The 22,623-nt window shown below is 39.4% G+C and overlaps 1 protein-coding gene and 2 long non-coding RNA genes across 3 annotated transcripts; 2 read left to right on the top strand and 1 right to left on the bottom strand.

Annotated features, from left to right (window-relative positions):
- The first annotated feature begins 1,669 nt into the window (after positions 1–1,669).
- On the top strand, positions 1,670–11,456 carry LOC144089862 (synapse differentiation-inducing gene protein 1-like). Its single transcript, XM_077621082.1, has 4 exons — positions 1,670–2,088; positions 3,881–4,331; positions 9,970–10,107; positions 10,998–11,456. The coding sequence occupies exons 2-4, from the start codon at positions 3,924–3,926 to the stop codon at positions 11,154–11,156; spliced, it is 705 nt and encodes a 234-aa protein (XP_077477208.1). The 5' UTR covers positions 1,670–2,088; positions 3,881–3,923; the 3' UTR covers positions 11,157–11,456.
- Positions 11,457–17,769: 6,313 nt separating this feature from the next.
- Positions 17,770–19,739, top strand: LOC144089919 (uncharacterized). Its single transcript, XR_013305233.1, has 6 exons — positions 17,770–17,915; positions 18,089–18,189; positions 18,963–19,037; positions 19,119–19,197; positions 19,483–19,520; positions 19,626–19,739. It is a non-coding gene; the product is annotated as an uncharacterized LOC144089919 (long non-coding RNA).
- Positions 19,740–20,157: 418 nt separating this feature from the next.
- LOC144089920 (uncharacterized) lies at positions 20,158–21,466 on the bottom strand. The gene is made up of 3 exons (XR_013305234.1): positions 21,327–21,466; positions 20,437–20,498; positions 20,158–20,346 (listed from the first exon to the last, which is right to left on the bottom strand). It is a non-coding gene; the product is annotated as an uncharacterized LOC144089920 (long non-coding RNA).
- Between the last annotated feature and the right edge of the window lie 1,157 nt (positions 21,467–22,623).

The raw sequence follows: 22,623 nt of genomic DNA on the forward strand, positions 1-22,623 counted from the left end.
ACACATACCACCCACCAAAAAATGTAAGTTTGCATTCTGCTATAAAAAATCAAATCTTGGCCTTCATCTTAGAAAAGCTGATGAGAAGAAGACGGAAAAAAGAAAAGCTAAATGGTTTTGACCCTGAGCCCCTCACCTCCATTTCGATCCCCTCCTTCTAATATCCGTCTCCCCTTGGGGGGGTATCCATCATGGAGACGGCGGTGCTGTTATGGCTTGTTGCCTGGCGCATATGAACGCAAGGTGACTCTGACGATGACGCGCCACGTGTAAAATGCAGCCGCATGTCCCCGCCGTAAAGTGGCCATCAGGGCTTTAATGTGTCTCCCAGTGAAAGTGACAGCGCCTTGCCTGTGCACGTTATTAACTCCAGACTTTATAGGAGTACGCTTCTGCTTAAAATGTGTAGCCGACTGCCACTCTTCGTTTTTGGCATCACAAAACTCTTCCTGAGTGTGTATTTAATCCACAGATTGTGCTCCTTTAAGTACTCTGATTATGTCATAATTATTCATTGGTGGAAGCCAAATAAATAAGGCTGAGGGATTAATCTTCTTTACCACACATCTCCTCGCCGGCGATATTTAGGAAGGTTATGTAAACTGTGTTTATGATGATAAATGGTGACGTGGAAGCCTAAGGAGCTTTGCAGAGAATGTGAATTGTAAAGGCACAAGCAAATTGACAGGCTCATTACAAATGTATGGCCAAGGTCTTAAATATTCATCAAATATGAATGAAGCAATGAATTTATTAGTGTTTCGTCGGGTGTTATATTTAGAGCCTGATCATGAGGATTTTTCTTTTGAGCATTGTAAAAAGGGAGAGAAAGGGTTAGAGAACAAATCCATGTCCAGTGGGATCTCGATTTGTGAGATTAATTTCTCAATTTACTTTTGTATGAAATGAATATTTCCTTATCAAAATGAATTAGAATTCCAATCATTTGTTCAAGCCTCCAAAACTACCACAGGGTATTGATTTATTTATTTATTTATTTATATGATGCTATAATTATTACTATAAATGGCAGGTGACTGTAAATTTATCTCAGATCATATATATTTAAAAAAAACATTTTGGGGAGATGATGCAGATAAGTTATGTTATGACAGAAGCTTTTATAAAATGAAAATAGTTTTGGCCAGTGCTGATGTATTTTTAAACTTGCAAGTAGTTATTTACAGATTACTCCAAAAGTAATTATATATTTGAACAGGAATGCTAATTTATTAATCAATTTTAGAAGTTAATAGCAGGCATTCCCAGAGTGTGTTTCAATTTTTACTTGTTTTAATTTCATTGATTTTGTTTACTTCATCTCTAAAATTATGCATGCTAAACATATGTATGCAATAAAATAAAAATGCAATAAGTGGTAGCATTTTTTTAAACGTCACATTCTGGGTCATGTGGAGGACACTTGTATACCAAATGTTAACATTGTTACCTTCCATGACTAAAAATGAGATGTCTACAGACTTCAGGCAGGTCTTAATTGTGTTATTTTCTTTTTAATTACCAGAAATAGTCACTTGCCCTCTAAAGGGTAAAGCCATTAGCCAATGAATTAACTCCATTTAAGAATCTCCACGTTTTTACTTCATTAAAAGATTAGAATCAAAAACTTCCATTTGCATCTGCCATTTTTTTCTACAGGTACTCTGCGAACAACCGCCCCCAAAGCCCCCACCCAACCTTCTCCTCTGAGCACTATACACACGCACCGATGCGTAAAACCGCAACCAACTCATGATGCAACAGCAGGGAAGGATCGGCGGCCAAATCCGCGATCATCTCCAGTCGACAGGCGACATCTTCACCAAGCGGCAGCCTCCTCCAGTCACTACGCCCTAAAATCCCTTGTCGGGGGGTCCTTCTGAGCCCTTCACTCGGCGTGCGTAAAATGGAGACGTGTTCTGGCGCGTCGCCTGGTGGCACGCTTCTCTCAGCCAGCGACGGACAAACTTGCTTTCGGGAGTGAAAGCCGCAGCGTGGACGGATGGCGGCTTCCCCCGAAATGATGATGTGAAGTCACAAACGGAGGAAGGATGCTGAGCGAAGCCACAGAAGGACATAGAAGCCGAGGTGAGACACACACACACACACACACATTAGTCTACTTTGTTGTCGTTGCCATTTAACAGGTGCGATGTGGTCTTGAGTTATATTATTTTTGAAGGTGAGTCAAAATGAGAGGTAAAGAAACAAAGGAGAAGTATGAATTATGCAAAAAAAGGAAAAGCATCCACACCTGAGTTGTTTTGATGAATTATTTGTGGATGTGCTTTTGTTGTCTAATGTGCTGGCTAATGGAAGTGTGTGTGTGTTCTGTGGGAGATAAGCAATCCGTCTCGCTTGCGCGCTCACATTCACATGCACAACGTTTTCCACATCGGTCACGCTTGTCCAGGCGGAACATTTGTGTATCGTCATTGGTCCACATGCGAGCTTGCCTGCGAGCATGCCATCACATAATGACCCGGGAAAAGTGTGAGAGGCATTCAATATGCATCCCATTCCATGTTGATACTGCTTTTTCTTTTCAAATCAAGCTCTACAATTGGCATATTTTCCTATTCCACGGGAAAGAATCCCCTTTTTATTGCCTCGTGGCCCTGCTAACAATACAAGCCATTTACAACTCAGTTCCAAGGTCTAATGCTGCTACTTAAGGGATTTATGACTTTAGTTTACAGCTTGATTAGTGCTGTTTAGCCAAAGGTGTTTATTGACTTCTGGGGGTAATCCCCAGGTAAATGGCTCATTGAGGAATCATCTTCAAAACAAAAGATATGAACAAAAACGGGTGCGGAACTAAGGGGGGGCACCGCAGCCCCCATTCCCCACTCAAATCAGGGGCATGTCGATATGTTAAGCACCCAGGCCCTGTTCACATTTGGCCTGCCACTGTACATATTTTATTAAATAACTGAGGGCCTGATAAGTTTTCCATTACACACATTGATCTGCAATGAGCCAAGAAAATCAATGCATTGTTCAACATCTTCATCTTTTACAAGAGTTGTTTTTATACAAATTTTTAAAATGTCTCAACAGCAAAAACGTTGAACTGTTTTGTATGATTTTATTGCTTAAGGGGAAATGTAGATGTCCAATTCATTTTGACCTGCCAGTTCAATTGCATTAGATTTCTATCATTGTCAAAGACAGTGAATGGGTTAAGGAGTGAGTTTTCAGTGTTTATTATTCCAGTAGGTGGATAAAGGTACATATTAATCATTATACGTATGTGCTGTACTTCTGCTACAGTGCTCATAAAAATGATAGAGTAGACAAAGCAATTCAGATCTAGTGGCTGAATACGACTACTGCTTACAACCGTGGAGTATATTTTCCATTACATGATGATATGACAATGTGTACGTGTGAGAGAACAAGAGACAGAGAAAAATGCCATTCAGCATATGGTAATTTCACCGTGCAAGATAGTGTGTGCGCAGAATATTGACAAACAATAACTTTTATCTAGCCAAGACGAATATTTTCCTGAACTGAAATAAAAACGAGAGGCAAAGCAAATCGCTGAAATGAAGATGCTGAGGTTCTCCTGAAATACACCGGGAGTGCTGCGTTGCGTCTGCTAAAAACGCCTCGGGCCAAAGTCCATTGCTTGCGAATGTTTGCAGCCATCAGGCTGGCACGAGAATGTGGATGCTGAGGGTCTAAGTGCCAGGGTTAGAGGTCCACTTGGATGAAAATACAAAGATTTACTGAGGAAGGACATGAAAGTGGCTGGTGGAGGAGAGGATGACGTAAAGGACAGGTTGAAGTGAAATACCACTCTCAAATGTACTTACTCTGAATAGAATTCCAGCTCTGTCGATGCCTCATTGTAAATGTTCAACGTATGTTTCAGCTTGCGCACCACCATCTCCTCCTGGACAGTAAGCAGGACCACCATGGAAAGCCTCACTGAGCTCCAGAATCCTCTTCTGGACAAAAGCAGTAAGGACATTGTCCAAGGTTACCTCTGCGACTACCCAAGTCAAAAGCAGCACCAAGACAGCCTGGGGGACTACGTCCACGGCGGGGGCCGTGACGAGCACAAGTTCCAACAGTTCCTGGATGCCACTTCCTTGCACCTGGCAGTGAAAGCCTTCTACAAGCCTGACTTTATCTCGTGCAAAGATGATGTCAGCCTGCACAGCAAAGACTCCAAAAGCGAGAGCTTTGAGACCACCTTCACTGAGAATAAGCAGGGGGCCGACCGTGAAGACAACCGGCAGGACGGCACGCAGGGGGAAAAGGATGTGAAGATACAGACTGTGTCCTATGATGTGGAGGACGAACCAGTTCCTGAGTACGAGGTCAGTCGTAACAGAATGTCTGTGGGGCTGAGTGAATTCATAGTTTAAAAGAATTTAAACATCAGTTGGTCCGTTTTACACAAAATTTAACCTCTATCTCATTTTAGATTGTGCACAATTAGATTTCATGTGGACCGGACAAATTAGTCGATTTTTTGTCACTTCCTTGTACATTTGGAGTAAAATGGGCTGACCTCCTTCAAATTATGGACAATTTATTATTGATTTTTGGGCATTTCCAGGCTGCTCCTCATTAGCATCCAGTGGATTTTGGGGCATTAATGAATTACTCCTTGTTAATTTAAGGGCACTTTCTGTTGATTTTAGTTGGAAAGTAAACTGAGCAAAGTGCAATTAAAAGGGCCAAAAAAGTGTGATGAAACTCATACTAAAATGATCAACATCAATGTTCCCTCGCAATTGCGCACTACTCTCGTCTTCTCTGCGCACAGCAAATCATATGGAGCGCACAAAATAAAATTCCATTTTTTATTTTTTTTAGCTGTGAGGCCGACGCGCGAACCACTCATCCGCCGGGCCGCCCATTCATAGATATTAATCATTACATTTTATTATTACTAAATCATTTGTGCAGTAGACATACACCTGCTTATGGCAGGTGTGATACTGGTGTGTGCCCATAGCGAGCAATGATGATGTTGCTCACACCGGTACTCAGTGTGCTCAGGGAGGTTGTCTTTCAGCCCAGACAAACAAAAAATTAGAGGGAACATTGATCAACATGCTTTTATTTTGAAGTAAGTTTCAGCAACTTGCTCGAGTGACAACCTCCAGACCAGGGAATTATTCCAAGCTCGCATTCTGAATAATGCTTTGTTATAGAAACAATACAACAAGAAGTTTTGAAAATTGAGGCTTTTGAACTCTAACCAATAACCTATTGAACGATTACGACTGCAATTTGCAACTGTGAAGATAAAAACAGATTGAAACAGTTCAATTCATCAATATTTATTCATCGCAGGGGACCATTATTTTGTCCAAAATCCAGTTTTGTCTCATATGTACCCTGCCCTTTACCCAAAGCCTGAAGTAGCTCAAGTCTGAATTAAAAAATAAACTCCAACGCACCTTCAAACCTAATTAGGGCCGAACGAATGCATTTCTCTCCATGAAAGCGAGAGCAATATGTGACAGTGGGAGAAAAATGTCCAAGATAAAAATAAGTATGTTATTTTTCCCTAATCATTAGGAATTAAACAATAGCAGTGTGTTCATTTTAAAGGCGAGAAGTTCAAAAGCAGAAGGGAAATGTCACTTTCTAATGAGACAGTATACAATAATTGTTATGAAGTTCATTGTCCGCCTTGTTGCACAGGGATAGAAAAATGTGAGCTAGTTCATTAACAATAAGTTTTAAGGGGTCAGCCCGTTTTTTGCGGGCAGGCGACCACGGGGATGTTTTGTCATTTACATTTAACAACCTGAGAGACCAGCAGAGCTATTCGCACTCATTTTGAATTCTCTCCTCTCTCAGAAAGGTCATTTCACGGAAAGTCTTTCAAGTTTACTGTGGATTCACTGTGCTTTATAATTGCTGCGTGCGTGTGATCCTCTCCATCCGAGTTTTTGTTCTTGGAGATGACTAGCTTACCCATCAGAAAAAAAAATTGTTATGAAAGCAAGCAGCAAAGTCATTTCAGATCTGATGGAAATGTCGTTTCACTAAGAGCCTTGCATTTTCCTGGATGGAGATGTGGCTATCCTCGGAGTAATGCAGCGTGTGCCTCGTGTGCAATAAGAGTCCCTGGAGCAGCTGGCCGCTGGCTGAAGTTATTCCCTCTCAATTCAATGCAGTCAATTCTCCATATCGAGTGTGCCTTGATTCAGATAGGCTCCCTTTTCTCGTTTTCCTGCTGACCTCTTAATCTCCAGCATGGATTAGCACCTAACCTACAAAATCAAGATTATATACTAATGGAAATTATTACATTAGGAAAACATGCATGTTCAGAGGCATGTCAGCGTATTATAGATGGTGAGAAAAGAGCAATGTTCTGAGTTTAGGAGTCACTCACTCACTCTTTGTCAAAAGAAACAGATGAGCCAGGTCATTGGTTTGTTTTTTTATGAGTGTTCGTTATGTAATCAACTTTTAATTTAGTAAAACAAATAAAATAAATTACTATATTTTACATACTATAAGACGCAGCTAAAAAACTTCAATTTTCTCCAAGTCTAGCATTGTGCCTTAAAATCTGACATGCCTTTTATGTGGATCAATTTTGGCTAAATTCCATTTAGCACAGCTCCATCTAGTTCACGTATAACGTAACTCCTAAACACTACTACTACAGCCTGATCTAGTTGATGTATAACACAATCCCCTACTAATACTACTACTAGTACCACTACTAGTACCACTACTACTACCACTAGTACTAACACTACCACTATTACTACTACTACTACTACCTCTACCACTATTACTACTACTACTACTACCACTACCACTATTACTACTACTACTACTACTACCACTACCACTATTACTACTAGTACTACTACTAATACCACTATTACTACTACCACTACCTCTACCACTATTACTACTACTACTACCATCACTACCACTACCACCTCTACCACTATTACTACTACCATCACTACCACTACCACTATTACTACTACTACTACAGCCTGATCTAGTGGATGTATAACACAATCCCCTACTACTACTACTACTACTACTACCACCACTACTACTACAGTGTTTTATAATACAGTGCACCATTAGTTATTAGTTCATATAATTATTTATCTTAATTTTGCCCAAATCTGTGTGACGCTTTAAAGACACACTGTCCACAAATTTTCCCATGACATTGCGGTCGCCAAGAGTTCGTTGGCTGTTTGTTAAGGAGAACATGTGTCTTGACAAGAGACAACCGTAGTGTTAGCAAACAAACAAGCACAGCTGGAGTTTGTCTCCATTCCCTGTCAGTGACCTCAAATGCACCAGTCACTCAGAGTCCTTATCTAGTGCGGCTCACGAGATAAAGGTAGATTAGGGCTACTGTGTGCCCACTGCTTTATTCATGCCGTGTCCCATCATGGAGTGGTTATGAGCAGTCCCTGTGGTGATGGATCACAGCCGACTGTCCAGGTGCTACATGTTCATAAAGCAGATAACAGAGAGAGTCGTAATCTTGTCCTGGCACAGGGACAGCTGTTGGGAAATATGTCTGGATGATTTAGAGATGCGCGTCAGTGTCTAAATAAATAAGATTTATAATCACAAAGGAGCTTTTTCTTTATTGTGTAGTCGAATAGAAGGTGGCATATGGTAGTCGCTTTTAGGATTGTGCATAGTATTTACTTGCTTATACAAAGAACGTGCCAACGCCATTTTTGACAGGAAGGCTTCATTCACTGGCAGCTGTTCCAGGAAAAATAGTTGGACCTCTGTCGCGGTCAATTGCAGCCAACGGGTCAGTGACTAACTTAACCTTTATTAGTTAAGCAACATCATTTGAGCATTTGAGTGCTGCTATATATGGATATGGTGACATATTGTCATAGTTTGGTTTCCAATCGGTTATCGATGTGATCCCGTGAAGAATTGATATATAATTTAATAAAGCTGTCAATTTTTAATAAAGGAACCAATTATAGGTGATGACACTTAATGACATTTGTTAAGTATTCATTCACGTTTATGACAAGTGTCATGTCATGACTATGACAGTTTTATGATAGTTTCTTTCAGATAAAACTTCACCAAATATTCTTAGGGTCTGTGAGTAAGAATAGTTGTAAACAGATTGTCTGCAAAAGTTCCAATGCACATTTTTTTTTCCAGTTATAAATATAGCTTGTTTTTGTCTTTAACAGTTGGATGGCAGTAACCTGGCATGGCAGGCGTATTCTTCCATACATCTGCCACAGATATATTTCACATTTCTAATTTGGGAAACATCCAATCCAGACCTTTTTCAACCATGCGTCTGCCAATTCTCATCACAGTCATCTACGATTAATCCACATTAAGCAGCCGTATGACATATTGATCTTTTGATAATTGTTGCACCCCTATCTTGAGAGATCATTATCGCAAATCATACTGTAGGTCTTTAGGTACTCGCAGTTTCTCTACCCTATTCGGTACACCTCTTACATTTGGATCCTTAGGACTGTACAGTATCCGCAATATTTTGCTCCCACCTTGACTAATGGCTGCAGGCAGTGGAACTAATGAAAACTGGTGTATGCTTTCTATTGGTGCAATCCTTTACTATGGTGTGAACAGGACAGCTGAGTGAAACAAAGGCTGTAGCCCCCGTAAAAGGTCAACCCGACATTCGCGGCTTCTTCCTCATTTGGCCTAGCTCGCTAAGATCGAAGTCTATCCGTCAATAATTAGCTCATTCGCTCTTTTTGAGTCTGGGTGTGCAGACTTGTGTTGCAACCGAGGGAGTGTCTGACGAGAATGGGGCATGGCGGAGAAGCAATTTAGCACATCAATGGCACCGTCCTCTGGCGGTGTCCCTGTCACCTCGCAATGACCAAACAATTCGTTAATCCCGCTTTCTCGGTCTGCCTGCTCGCGGGGCTTGACAAAGGCTCAAATCCACTCTGGTAGGCTATGCACTTCCAATGTTGGCGGTCCAGGAAAGACACAGAATAGTTTCTTGTTTCTTTCAGCGAATGCTGAGCATCACTTGCCACCCCGTATTATTTTAGCATCATAACAACTATTATGTGTGGGTGTGTAATTATAGTGATTGAAATTGCATGTTTTCTGCCATGCTTACGACCTCCTACAATGCAAAATGCTAAATATTCACATTAGGCTCAATGAAGAGTCCAAAGTGATCCAATAAGCGAATGTGACTGGGATCGGTTGTTTCATCAGCTCACCTTTGACACCAATCAGGATTGGCTTTACAGGACAGATGGATATTTGATTTTGCTAATTCTCTCAGTATCATTGTCGGTAAAGGGTGCTCAACCATAGTTAGAGAAAATTCCTGAAGAAAGTCAGTCAGTTGAAACATGATAATTTAGGGTCAGTGATCTCTCTACATTAGAAGGCTGTTCAATATTTCACACTTCAGACCTTGAACTATTTTTAATGATTTAACAAAATGCATTTTTATGCTATTATTTTTGTTACTTGTATATTATTGTTTCATAATTATGAATACATTTCTAATGCCCAGCGATTGCCTGGCCACCGATTCATGGTCAGTCAGCTGGGATAGGCTCCAGCACCCCCCGCAACCCTTGTGAGGATAAGCGGTTCTGAAAGATGAAGGAATTTCTAAATGAATATATTAAGTACTTCATAATTATTTTTTAAAACTCAATTAATACAATTAAAATGATCAAAAAGAGAAATACACAGTTATGGCCCCAAAGTTAACACAAAAAATATATATTTTAGACCTTCAACTCTCAACTAGACATGTGATTATTTACTGTTATTCAAAAACCGAAATGTCGTAATTTAAAAAATATAATAATCATTGTATGTTTACATACATTTTTATGAATATGAATTATTATCTGCCACAATACGATTAGATTCAAGGGCCTTTGAACCATTAAATATGACATAAGTATGTGGTCAATGAACGGCTGATCAATCATCCTTGTTCCCCGTGTTTTATGACAGAGCGACAGCTCCAGTGAAAGCGAGAGTGAGGACAACTTCCTGGTACTTCCTCCAAGAGACTACCTTGGCCTGACCATCTTCTCCATGCTCTGCTGCTTCTGGCCTTTGGGCATTGTTGCCTTCTGCTACTCTCACAAGGTATAGTGATGAGCCCGATAACCATGTCACAATAGCCTTTAGTGGTGGGGGGGTCAAACATACGGTGTGTGGGCTGGAAACGCTTCCCCAGTGGGTCTGATCCGGCCCGCCTGACAGGCACATTTTCCTTAATTTATACGATATACACAGAATCACGTGCTTTGATTTTGATACAAGTGCCGTAAAACGGAACATTTGTGATTTGCGTGTTCGAGTACGTGCAGTGCTGCACTTGGTTCTTTTTTTCCCCGCTGCAGTCAGCAAAAAAAACTCTGTCAGTTGTACCTCGTCCACCTTGTTTTATTATTGTAATGCTAGGTATTTATTGATTTGAAAGATGTATGTATTGTGTGTATGTATTTATTTATTATACATGATTTTTTGTTTGAAACTTATTTTGCCCAAAATATACTTTGAGATCTTATTGCCATGAATTTGACCCGTGGACCAAAAACTAGTTAGATCCCTCTTTAGGGTCAGTTTGCCAATCTATAAACCTTCCTTCTGTTCCGCATCATTGATTATATTACAGCTTGGGCAGCATTAATACTGAACAGCTAATGTGTAATGAAAAGTGAGTAGTTGCGCTCATTAGTCACAACATTGCAAAGCACGCTGAGCGTTTTCTCTCCATATAACCCAAACAGAGACAGTTACAATAGAGGGCATATTTTTGTTCTATAACTCACAAAAACACCCAAACAAGCCATTTATCACTGTCAGAGCCATGACCTAATTGCCATGGCAACACATGGCTTATAGAGATAGCCGGAGAGTGAGATTTCTTGTTTTATCACCACTAAATCCCAAAACACCTACTCGTGCACTCGTCGTGAATGATGACTAACTCATTTCACTTGTTTTTTTTGTTGTTGTTTTTTTTCTGTTAGACCGGCAAGGCTGTCGCTAAGGGAGATTTCTCCAGAGCGGGAATGAGTTCCAGGAGAGCCCTTTTCCTGGCCGCGCTTTCCATTACCGTTGGCACAGGCATGTATGTGGGGGTGGTAGTAGCTCTCATTGCCTACCTGTCCAAGCCTGGGCGTGTATAGCGCTGACAATTGATGGGAAAAGGAGGACGGACTTCATCATTCTGGCCGGCTGCTTGTGTATCAAAGAAAACATAACAAGAGAGAAACGGATTTTGAGATTGTTCGGCCTGATGATCTTGAAGGAAATAAACTTCACCGATTGTCATCGTAACGTAAGTTTTGGATTCCGGTTGACAATGTTTTTCATTATTGCCACTGAAAATACAAAGACTTATTTTTCAATTTTCACTTTCAATATAATTTGATTTGTTGGTCGAGTAGGTCGGAAAGAATTCGTTTCTCAGTTTTAACCTGTTTGAGGAAGAAAAAAACAATGAGATTAATAACAATTTATGGAACAGAAGTAAAAGTGGGTAGGAGATCTGACACTGCCTTAAAAAACATAAACATCAGATTAAAACATTACAGCAAATAGAGCACTGACTAAATACCCGAATTGAAAGCATAGCCTTATTTATGAGTTTTGACGGTTTTTCTTCCTGTTCTATAACCTACCCAACAAATTCAGTTAAATTACACAATCTCATATCAAATTATCACTAAGACCTTTAACCTCTATGACCTTTGACCTCTTTGCCCCAAAATCTAATCACCCTTTCTGTTTCTTATTACAAATTTGAGCATAATCTCTTCTTTAAGTCTTATCTTGAACACAAACAGACGTACGCAACCGAATACCAACACTCCGTATGGGAGGACAGTACGATGGGGGCGCCACAGCACAGATACATGTCGTCCAGGCTAAATGAAGAACCCCATTTAGATTGTCAATGTGTACACAAAGCTGCTAAGCAGTGGTCACTAGGAATATTTGTGTTGATTATGTACTGTACACTGAATTCAATAAAGAGTTTTTGCATGAATAATGAAACACTGCTGCTGTAACGTCCTTCATTTTCTCCTCTAGTAAGCTGTGACCCGACTATACGCTTGTGGTGACATTTATACGGGAATGTTTATAGTAGTATAGTAATGTCTTCATTATAGGTGACTAAAAATATAAGTCAAACTACTTACCAGATTGGATTCAACTTTAAACTCACACTGTTATTTAGTATTATCTACTGGTGGACAGCCTTGTTTGGGTTCCAATGTCATTGCTTACAACTCTTCATTAGCAACACATCTTTTGTCACTTGGCCAAAGCAGTCTTTAGTCAAATATGTTCATCAAAACAACAGAAGAATTATGACTTGTCTGCTTCTATGTGCTCAATTTGCTGACCGCTCAGACACATGGAAAAAAGTATAGACTTATATAGACTTATATAGGCAGTGTTTGTGTTGGAGTAATATATACACAACTAGTATTCATAATTTAACCGATAAAAAAGATTGAATTTATTGGGGGGGTCATTATAAATATTTTAAATTAAAAATATTTTATTTATTTAGATTTTACTAAATTATTAACTAAAAACACAAAAAAATGCGTACAAAATTATTGATTTAAAAGGGGAAAATCAGCAAATATAATATACATCTATAATCTTTATTTGGATTTCATCCTAAAACAGAAAGTCAGCACTCATGATTTACTTTCTCGGGCCGCAGAAAATGACGCATTTGGTCATTTTTGTCAAGAGCCATTTACCCTTGCTTGAGCTTCCTGCAGCAAGCTCAAGGCATTTTGGCTGTTGGTCACGCTGATATTGTTTGCTATTGTGGGCTTGGACGACAATCTTTGGCATCTCTCACTGTCAGTTAAGGTGACTTTGACTGCCAAAGTGAAGAGAGCCTCAGGAACAATGGCCGTTTTCTGGTATCAGGACACTGTATTCCCTTCCAGCGTTTGGCCTTAACATTTGTATATTTTTGCCACACCTGACAGGCGCTCACAAAGTTTGCCTGCAAAAATACAGCACAAACTTAAGAAAAGAGTAGTGAATGGAAATGTTTATGACAGCAACAGCAGTTTCGAGCCACAATGCGAAACACCGAGTGAGGTCCAACACGCCTGAAGAAATAGTGAGGCTCATGTTGTCGTCTCTCCAAACAAGCGTGAAATGTGACTCGATGGGGGCGCTCTCATCGACGGGGCGCTGGAGTGGGCTCGTTCGTTCGTACGTCCGTCCAAAAGCGGCGTTTTCTCTCCCTCTGCATTGTGGATTCAGAAGAAGGCTTCACCCACGGCCGCTTTCTATTAGTCATCGGCCCCCGAGTGAACACAACACTTGCAGATGCGCAGTCAGATCGCACATTCTGCAATATTTAACAGCGGCGCAGCAAGGGCCTTAAGACTTTATAGTATGGCGTCAAAGTGGGATGTTTTTCTTTTTAAAGTCAGGAATATAACCCTGGGAGAAAGTATACATGCGTAATGAGCCTCAGGTTTTTAGATTTAACAGCTCTGGGGTCCTGGGTTCAAATCCAGGTCATGTCCATCTGTGTGAAGTTTGCATGTTCTCCCCGGGCCTGCGTGGGTTTCCTCCGGGTACTCCGGTTTCCTCCCACATTCCAAAAACATGCATTGTAGGCTGATTGGACACTGAATTGCCCCTAGGTATGGGTGTGAGAGTGGACTGTCTCCTTGTGCCCTGCGATTGGCTGGCCACTGATTCAGGGTGTCCCCCGCCTCAGCTGGGATTGGCTCCAGCACCCCCCACGACCCTAATGAGGATAAAGCGGTTCAGAAAATGAGATGAGACCTTTTAAAGGGCGCTCATTCACTTCATTGCATGCTGACCGTGCTAGATGTACAATCCATTTTGACTGGGAGGGCTGGCAGCGATCATTTGCTGTTTTTCCCACACCAGGTGGGTTTCCTTTTTTTTATGATAGCAGTACCCAGTCACAAATCCTAAATAATAATGTGACATTTTGACTTCTAACCATGTAATCTCATCTCATTTTCTGAACCGTTTTATCCTCACTAGGGTCACGGGGGGTGCTCGAGCCTATGCCAGCTGACTTCAGGCCAGAGGCGGGGGACACCCTGCATTGGTGGCGAGCCAATCGCAGGGCACAAGGAGACAAAAAAAAAACCATTCACACTCACTCAGAGGCAATTTAGAGTGTCCAACCAGCCTACCATGCATGTTTTTAGAATGTGGGAGGAAACCAGAGTACCTGGAGAAGACCCACACAGGCCCAGGGAGAACATGCAAACTCCACATAGGTGGACCAACCTGGATTTGAACCCAGGACTCCCACTGTGAGGCCGATGCACTAACCACTCAACCACCGGGCTGCTTTCTTGCAATTAGACTGTACCAAAACACCTGCAATGGAAATGTAATTATCCACAGCTGTGCCCTCTACTTCCAGAGTTGAAGATTTTTTTGAAGAAGTAATGCTGAAAACAAAGACTAAAGAATTTAGTAGTCATTCAGAGCAAGATGGACGATTTGAAAAGTAAGGTATGATTTACGGCTCAGTCTATAATTACATGAATTAACTTTGAATGTGTTAGGTTAACAGTTGCCAATTTAGGCCATTTTGCACCTTACTAAAACGTATGAGTAGGATACTTTTTTTTAAATCCACTTAAAATGGGGCTTTTAACAAAGTTGGCTTTTGTTTTTGTTTTTTGTTTGTTTGTTTTTTGTTTGTTTTTTTGCTTCTTCCTTGTCAATTCATTGACTAGTGTGAAGTGTCTTGTGTTTTTTCAGATTTGGGGTAGATCAACCTACTGAAGCACTGTGAAAACAACCTGTGAATTCAACTAAACTCATTGGATACCATTGACAGTGATAGATGTCATTTGAACTCATCATATATCCACAAATGGGACAACTTAAAAATGACATTAGCTGCAGCCAAGTTGAGAAAAAGGGTGAATTCAAGCATTGGAAAGAGAAATTAGATCAAGGCTAAGCGCTACATTTATAACCAGTGACATGCTGTTGACTGGAAGGCATTTCTCAGTTCACTGCTTAAATGAAATACCTGTCAGCCATCCTGAGGACATTGTACGCATAAACAATACACTGAGCATGATGCGAACTAATGCACAATGCAATTTGATGCATATATGGTTTTAAATCAAAAGCCAACAGTCAGCAGCATCACTCAAAAATCTGTAAGTCACAAATTGCCTGTCACCCGATGATCTTGTTTGAGATATTCCAAACAGAATGGGATTGTAGTGCATAATAATAAATTAGAATCCCTCAGGTAATCTAGTAAAAAGCGAATATTCACATGCTGTTTGTATACATATATATGTATGTATATTTGATTATTCCAAGGAGACTTCCTGGGTCAGCACCACTGAGTTCATTGACAATGAATACAGGATAGAAAAAAAACATTAACTCAGCATTCAGCAAAAATGGGTGATTATAAGTAGTTAGAGTCAATGTTATGAAGTAGTTCAATCAGTGCTCTGGAATGGTGATGGCCGACCGGGACTATGTCAATTTAAAATGGAATTAAATTTTATGCATTTGTGAAATGAGTTTCCATGTGCCACTTTCGAAGATACGCTTTAGCCAACATTCACATTTTTTACCTGCTTTGCTTTAACTGATTATCACACTTTCAATTATAATGTACTCCCAAATAATCACCTCGCACAGGGTATTTATTGCTATTTACAAACATAACTCCCCATTAATTCTCAATGAGACATCTGATGTTCTCCATTCAATTTAAATATCATTTTGGTTTTCATTACAGTCACACAGCTTGTCATAGTTTGACATTTTTCACTCTTCAACAAACTTTCAATAGAATAATTTAAATTCCACATGCACTTTGTTTGTTGTTTTGCTAAACGGAATAACACAGCTTATTCTTTTTCATCATAATGTAGTCCATCTCCAACAACCGCTCTTAAGTGCATTTGTACATCACAATCACATGGTGCTTCAGCTTTGACTATTCAAGTCATTATTTCCTACAGCAAAACCACACACAGACAGAAACACACTCGGCGCCTCGCACCTTTGTCCCACAGCAAAATGATCACCCACTGTTTGCCAGGATGCCGATAAGAGGCCTCATCCTGTGACTCACTTATCACTGGGAAGCAACGAGGAACGTTGACTATCAAGTCGTCCGGTAAATCCATATTGGACACGACGGCGGGTGGCTTTTTGCTTCGCTTGTTTTTGCTGGGAAAAAAAATAAGACCAGGGAGACTGTTGATTGCTTTTAGGTGCTTCAGAGGAAGAGGTAATGTCCTTTAAAGTGACCGATAATATTAAGTGGGAACCAACAGATAATAAAGATAACATTATGAATTGTGTGTAACGTTGTGTTGCTCTCAAGACAAAGACCTTTATTTGAGAATTGATTTTGATTGCTTAATGTCTAATTCATTAATGAGCATCCTTTGCTCCTCCAGGGGACCCCCACTTCTCCTTAACCTATTGACACCCCTGATTCATATCATAAGGCGTTTTATCCAGAAGATTGCTGCCCAGTGGATGATGGAAGTGACCGCCTGCTGAGCAGCCACAGTCTTCACATTGCCTACTATTAATCCACAAGTAGCCGACAGTCTCATGTTTGCAGGTATGATGACACATGACAAATATTGATTAACATTTCAACATCATGCGTTTCTCTCGCTCCGATTGTTTTTTTCTACCATCCTGAAAAGTGTAAATCCATTCCAGGTTGTCGTTTTGGTGGCAAAAGTAAATCAACTAGATGCACTTATTTACTATCCTTATGTTAAATGTTTATGTTGATGTTCATTTTGACCACAGAGAGCATTATTTTCTTGCACAACATTGCCGTCGTGTGGTTTATTTTTGTACTACATGAAAATGGTAACTAGTATTTTACAATAGACAGTCATTCTAAAAATTGACACTTAAGACCCAAAACTGATTATATAATGAAGGTATTATTTTGGGGGTAATCAAAAATAAATATCTGAATATCTAAATGTATGTATTTTTATTATTAATCATATATATGATTAATAATAAAAATACATACATTTAGATATTCACATATGTATTTTATTTTTTATAAATATTCAGCTAATTTTCTGAACCGCTTTATCCGCACAAGGGTCGCGGAGGGTGCTGGAGCCTATCCCAGTTGACTTCAGCCAGAGATGGGGGACTCCTTGAATATATATTACAGGTGTGTGTTTTTGTGTTTTCATATTTAAGCATTTAACCAATAACATTTCAACCATTATTTGTTGCCAGGGTCAGAAATCTACCTGGAGGCTTTCACAATCAGTTCTACAGGCCCTAACATAAAATAAGCGTCGATAAGACTGTTGCTTTAACCAATCAGATTTCAAGTTGGCGACAACAACGCCTTCTGCAAGCGTAGGCCTACGTCATCACTTTCACAAACTATGATTGGCTAGTGGACTAGTCAGTGCTACCAAACCATCTGTAACGAGTTGCACAAGCAAATATGCGTATCCTAAATAATATTTAATAATATTTCAATTGTATGAGGTTATTATTGATGCTTTTATGTGTCACAACTGTAGCTGCAGTTAAGGTTTTATAGCCATAAAATAGTTATTGAGGGTTGGATTGATTCAGACGTAGCAATACTGAAGGCGTACATGTAAAATGCACAAAAAATAGACACAAAAAATACTATATTGTTTTCATAATAACGTGTATTAGTCTAATACACGTTATTATGAAAACAATGTATTTTGTGTGTGTGTAGCTTTAAGAGGCGTGTCCGAGGTCAGAGTGCAAATCACCGCCGCCATTCTTCAAAATGGCGGATGAGGCTGGAGTTCGGATGGTAGTGGACTGCAGAGCAGCTCAGAAGTGGCGTTTTACCGAAGAAAGACCTGATAAACTTCTTACAGCACAATGCAGTGCATTTGGTACGTTGTCATTTGGGGATTTTGAAGCCCCAGTTTTGACGGGAGCATGCCTCGTTGGCGTGATGTAGCCCCATGCGGTTGGAAACCGAAAAATGTTTGCAAACAAATTGGCTACATTGCGCTACCTGTAGCTCTTTATGTTTAACAAGAAATCATTCCATTGTGTGTTTCAGGTCCTCAACGAACACCGATTGCTGGGAAACATCAAGAATGTGGCCAAAACGTCCAAAAAGGAGCAGCTTGTCGACGCCATACCTAGCTGTTTGTGAGCAAAGTGAGTCCTTTTTCAAATACTAGTTTCTAATTCTCTCCGTGTAATAATTAAATTTCAGCGTTCAACGCTTTGCTCAATTGGCTTGTTTTCAATTATGATGCATTCAAATTTTGAATGAAAACACTAACTGATCTGGTGTTTATTTATTTTTTTAATAGCAAGAATCTGTGTGGATAACTCAAGCCCACATAAGTGCAATCAGTGGTGTAAGAAATAAACGGTACACTTATAGAATATATACCAGTGGTTCTTAACCTTGTTGGACCTACTGAACCCTACTTTAATGTGAAATAAACCGTGATTTGTTTTTCAAAATTCAAAAATAAATTCCTTGCAGCACTGATTGGCCAAACTATATGACGTGATCAACTGCAGCCAGTAATGGTCAGATGGCATGTTATCGTGAATAGACAATAAAACCCAGGTTAAGAACCATTGATGTATACCTTTACCCTGGGTTTGGACATTTCCATTTTTAGTTTTAAATGTGCTTTTGACAAAACCCAAGTGAGACATTCATTCAACAATAGAGCAAGGGTCATTTTTGACTCAAGTTTAAACATTTGGTAAAATAACAATTTTCCTCAATGTAAGAGAAAAAGTGAAGCAATGATGACTTTTGGGGATATTTATTTTAAGAAAAATGAATGGATTTGAATTGATTGCCTGAAAAACTCATCCAGGATGAGATAACATGGGAAATGAATGTGGGTCATTTGTGCATCAAAATGGTTAAATAAGCAATTTCATAATCACGCCATGCTGTTTTGTAGATGTTTAAAGCCACGGACACGGTGGAGGTGGTGAAAGCTGTCAAAATCGACAAGACCAAAGAAGTCGTGGATGAGGTAAGACCCAAGTGTTTCTGGTTATTTCTTAATTTCATGTTGTGTACTAAACCTACTCATTTGTATCTTGCTTCTCTTCAGGGTCCACCCAAGTTGACCAAATCAATGCTAAAAGGTTGACACAGTGAACAGCACAATCTTTGACACTGAATCCTCACTGGTAAGTTTTTATAGAGCAGGGGTCTCAAACTCTGGTCCTCAAGGACCCCTGTCCAGTATATTTTCCCATATCTCCCACCACATCTGAATCAAATGATCAACTCATCAAGCTGTCCAGGAGCTTGATCACAATCCTGATTTTGGTGTGTTGGAAGACATGGAAAATAGACTGGATAGGGCCCTTTGAGGACTTTAGTTGGAGATCTCTGATTTTTGAGTCTCTGAGCATTGTTTATTTCCATTTTTCCCCTCCTGTAGCTTTAATGTTGCTTGCCTTATTTTGCAGTGGGATGAAGGCTTGTTGACTGAGGAAAGACTTTTCTGGTAAGTATCTTTTTATTGTCTGAAATTTTCCTACTCAATTAGTACCAGTCTTTTTTTAAAAATGTTGGACTTAGTGTATAAAACCCTGTTTTTTTTTTCTTCCAGGTTTCTACCCACTTACTGATGACCACTGCAATTCTCCATTTTTAATTGCTGGATGATCTACGTAAACATCTTAAAAGCTCTACTTTGTGGAAAAATAAATGTTCTTGAAATGTATACATGTCATATTTTTCATTTACCTAACAAAAGAATGCAAGTAACATAGTAAGTCAAAGATTTTATTAACAGGAAAACATTAGCACACTTAGGAGTTGGTATCGCCAAGCTTAGCTTTCTCCACCTGCAGACAGATACAATCAGATTTTTACACTTAGAATAAAATTCAACAGACTTAGGCATAAATTTATAAGAAAAGACTTAGAATATAACAAGCAGAATATTAAAAGGAAAAAAAAAGACCATTTGAAGTCTTTTGGTCTTTTTTCCCCAAGTGTTTTAAAAAAGACAATTGCTGCTCAAATCTCTTTTATTAGCCAACATTAAATGAAGTTGAAAAATAAGATCTTTCTTACCTTAGGGGTCTGGCCTCTCACTTTGCCACCATGAGCCAGATAACTCTGGACTTCACCTATATAAGAGGCGGAAATAAATTGCAACTTTAGTCAGTGAAACCTCAGATCTGATTTCACATTGGGTTACATAAGCTTTTACTTTGGATGAATACTTGGATATTCTACAATAAACTTACCTCTCAGAAGACTTCCAGAGTTCAGAGATGCCAACCTGGGAAGATCACCTGGTCCTCCAGAGTCTGGACACAGGCCTGATGCAAACAAAAAAGCAAAATGTATCATATATAGAGACTGGCGATTCAACAGATAGGCGTAGGTGGTTTTTTTGGAACTAGTCTTACCTAGATCTGGCCCAGGCTCCTCTCATGTAGCCTCAAGGGTGAAAGTGTTCTGGGTACTGACGCTAAACAAGGAAAATTTGATTTAACCATGCTATTTGGGAGTTACCAAACAATTATTACAGGAAAGAGAAATCTTGCAAGAAATTTAATAAACGATCAAGATAAAGGAAAATAAGTGAGTGCTGTGTACTATTTTCCCTTTTCCAGACAAGGCAATCAAACAGTGATAACAACTAGGAGAAAGTTGGCTCAACAATTTGTGTATGAAGTATTATTTTTTCTGAAAACAGAACAATCACAAATTGGAAACGGGTGTTTAGCACTCGAAATCTGATTGGTTAAAGCAACAGTTTATGTTATGTTAGGGCCTGTAGAATTGATTGTTAGGGCCTGTAGAATTGATTGTGAAAGCCTCCAGGTAGATGCCTGACCCTGGCAACAAATAATGGTTGAAATGTTATTGGTTAAATGTTTAAATATTAAAACACGAAAACTATCATTACATGCAACACACCAGGAAACTAAGTCATGCCTTTGGATGTCATTTTTGAGTGAGCCTTTAACCAACAAACTGTCCCGTTGATGTCTCGGCTTTGTTTGATTAAATTAAAAAGACACGACTACACGACTCAATAATGGAGAGAAAACGGAAAACATACTTTTTAAGTCAAATGGGTAGCGTTCGTGATGCTAATGCTAACATAGCTAGTCACATACGCCACAGAGCCAGTGGGGAAAGCAGCCCAAACATAAATTGTCGACGGTGTGTTCAACCTAGCATTAAACTAACAGATTTGTTGGCGTTTTGGGGTCAATTGGTTCCTAAAAAAAACTCCCGGTAGCGTGATAAAAATGCATTTAGGCCAGTAAATTGCTCTACGACGCCTTACCTCGTCGTGCTAGTCGTCCGTCATCATTGAAAACGCCGTTCAAAAGGGCAAAACACTGCGCATGTGCTTAATTTACGCAGGTGCGTAACCACGCCCATATTGTCTCGCCATATTGAATGTGGAAAAGATGGTGGCTTGCTTACCGTGTTCCAAGAGGTGGTTTGTTCTCCCAACTCAATGTTTTGAAGATGACGTAGAACAGTCGCCATTTTTGTAGTCTTGATGCTGTAAAACAGTATGTGTATACTACAATGAAACTCTAATACATCTTTAAACACAGAGGGATTATCATGATAATAATTATGATTAAATCATAATTATTATCATAATCTTTCGCTGACACCTCTCCCAGACAAAATTGATTCGACGTCTACCCCCGACGTGTACCTAATCAATATGAACAGTAGAGGGCAATAAAACACATCTTTATTATATTCGGATGTCAAACTCCTTAGATTTGAAGTGTTTCCCAAAATGAGCTGCGTGTATTTACTAATAATCCCAGCTATGTCAATCATATTGCTTCAGGCGAAATTGAATGTTAATATTGCATTAGCGAAAATCTTCTCATAAACCCATCCTTGATCTCCTTTCCTCCATGAGTTAAGATGATCTTGTCTTGTGCAAAAAATAAAAAATAAAACACAGTGGAAAGGCGTACCATGGATGACCCCACAATTTCCAGTTTAAACAGCTGGATTTTCACAAATCTGATCTATCATAACCTCTTACTCTTATTCTTTCTCGGAGGATTAAATAGATTTGCACTTAGAGGACTAATCCGCACTCGGTTGCATGTCTTCACCCCAATAGTGGAATTTGGACAGAAGTCTGCAGATAAGAAGTTTCTTGAAATGAGCTTGGAATTCTGCACTCAAAATATGTAGCACTGAATTTAGTATTAATTTTGTCAACCTGGCCCAGTTAAAGTAACAAAAAACATACAAATATAATAGCTTGCAACAGATTGAGGAAAGCATAGTATTCAGTACTGTATCAGTGTCTTGAGATAAAGTTGACTGATGAAGTTTTTGTGATAATTTAAAAATGTTTTTTTAAAGATAATGTGCAATTTACAGTACGTAGCATGCAAATTTTATTATAATGTTTGTAAACTTTACAACACTGATAATTGCATTTTTTTCTTATTAAAAATGTTGATGTGCTCTTGACAGGCTGGTCGGTCATGAAAAAATAAAACTAGATATCAAAGTACTACTTTTAGTAAATAAAAAACACTAAAAATACATGTTTCAAATAATATTTTAAAACATTACAGTTATCAAAAATGTTGCAC

This window comes from Stigmatopora argus, chromosome 15 (genome assembly GCF_051989625.1).
Source record: "Stigmatopora argus isolate UIUO_Sarg chromosome 15, RoL_Sarg_1.0, whole genome shotgun sequence".
Lineage (NCBI taxonomy): Eukaryota > Metazoa > Chordata > Actinopteri > Syngnathiformes > Syngnathidae > Stigmatopora > Stigmatopora argus.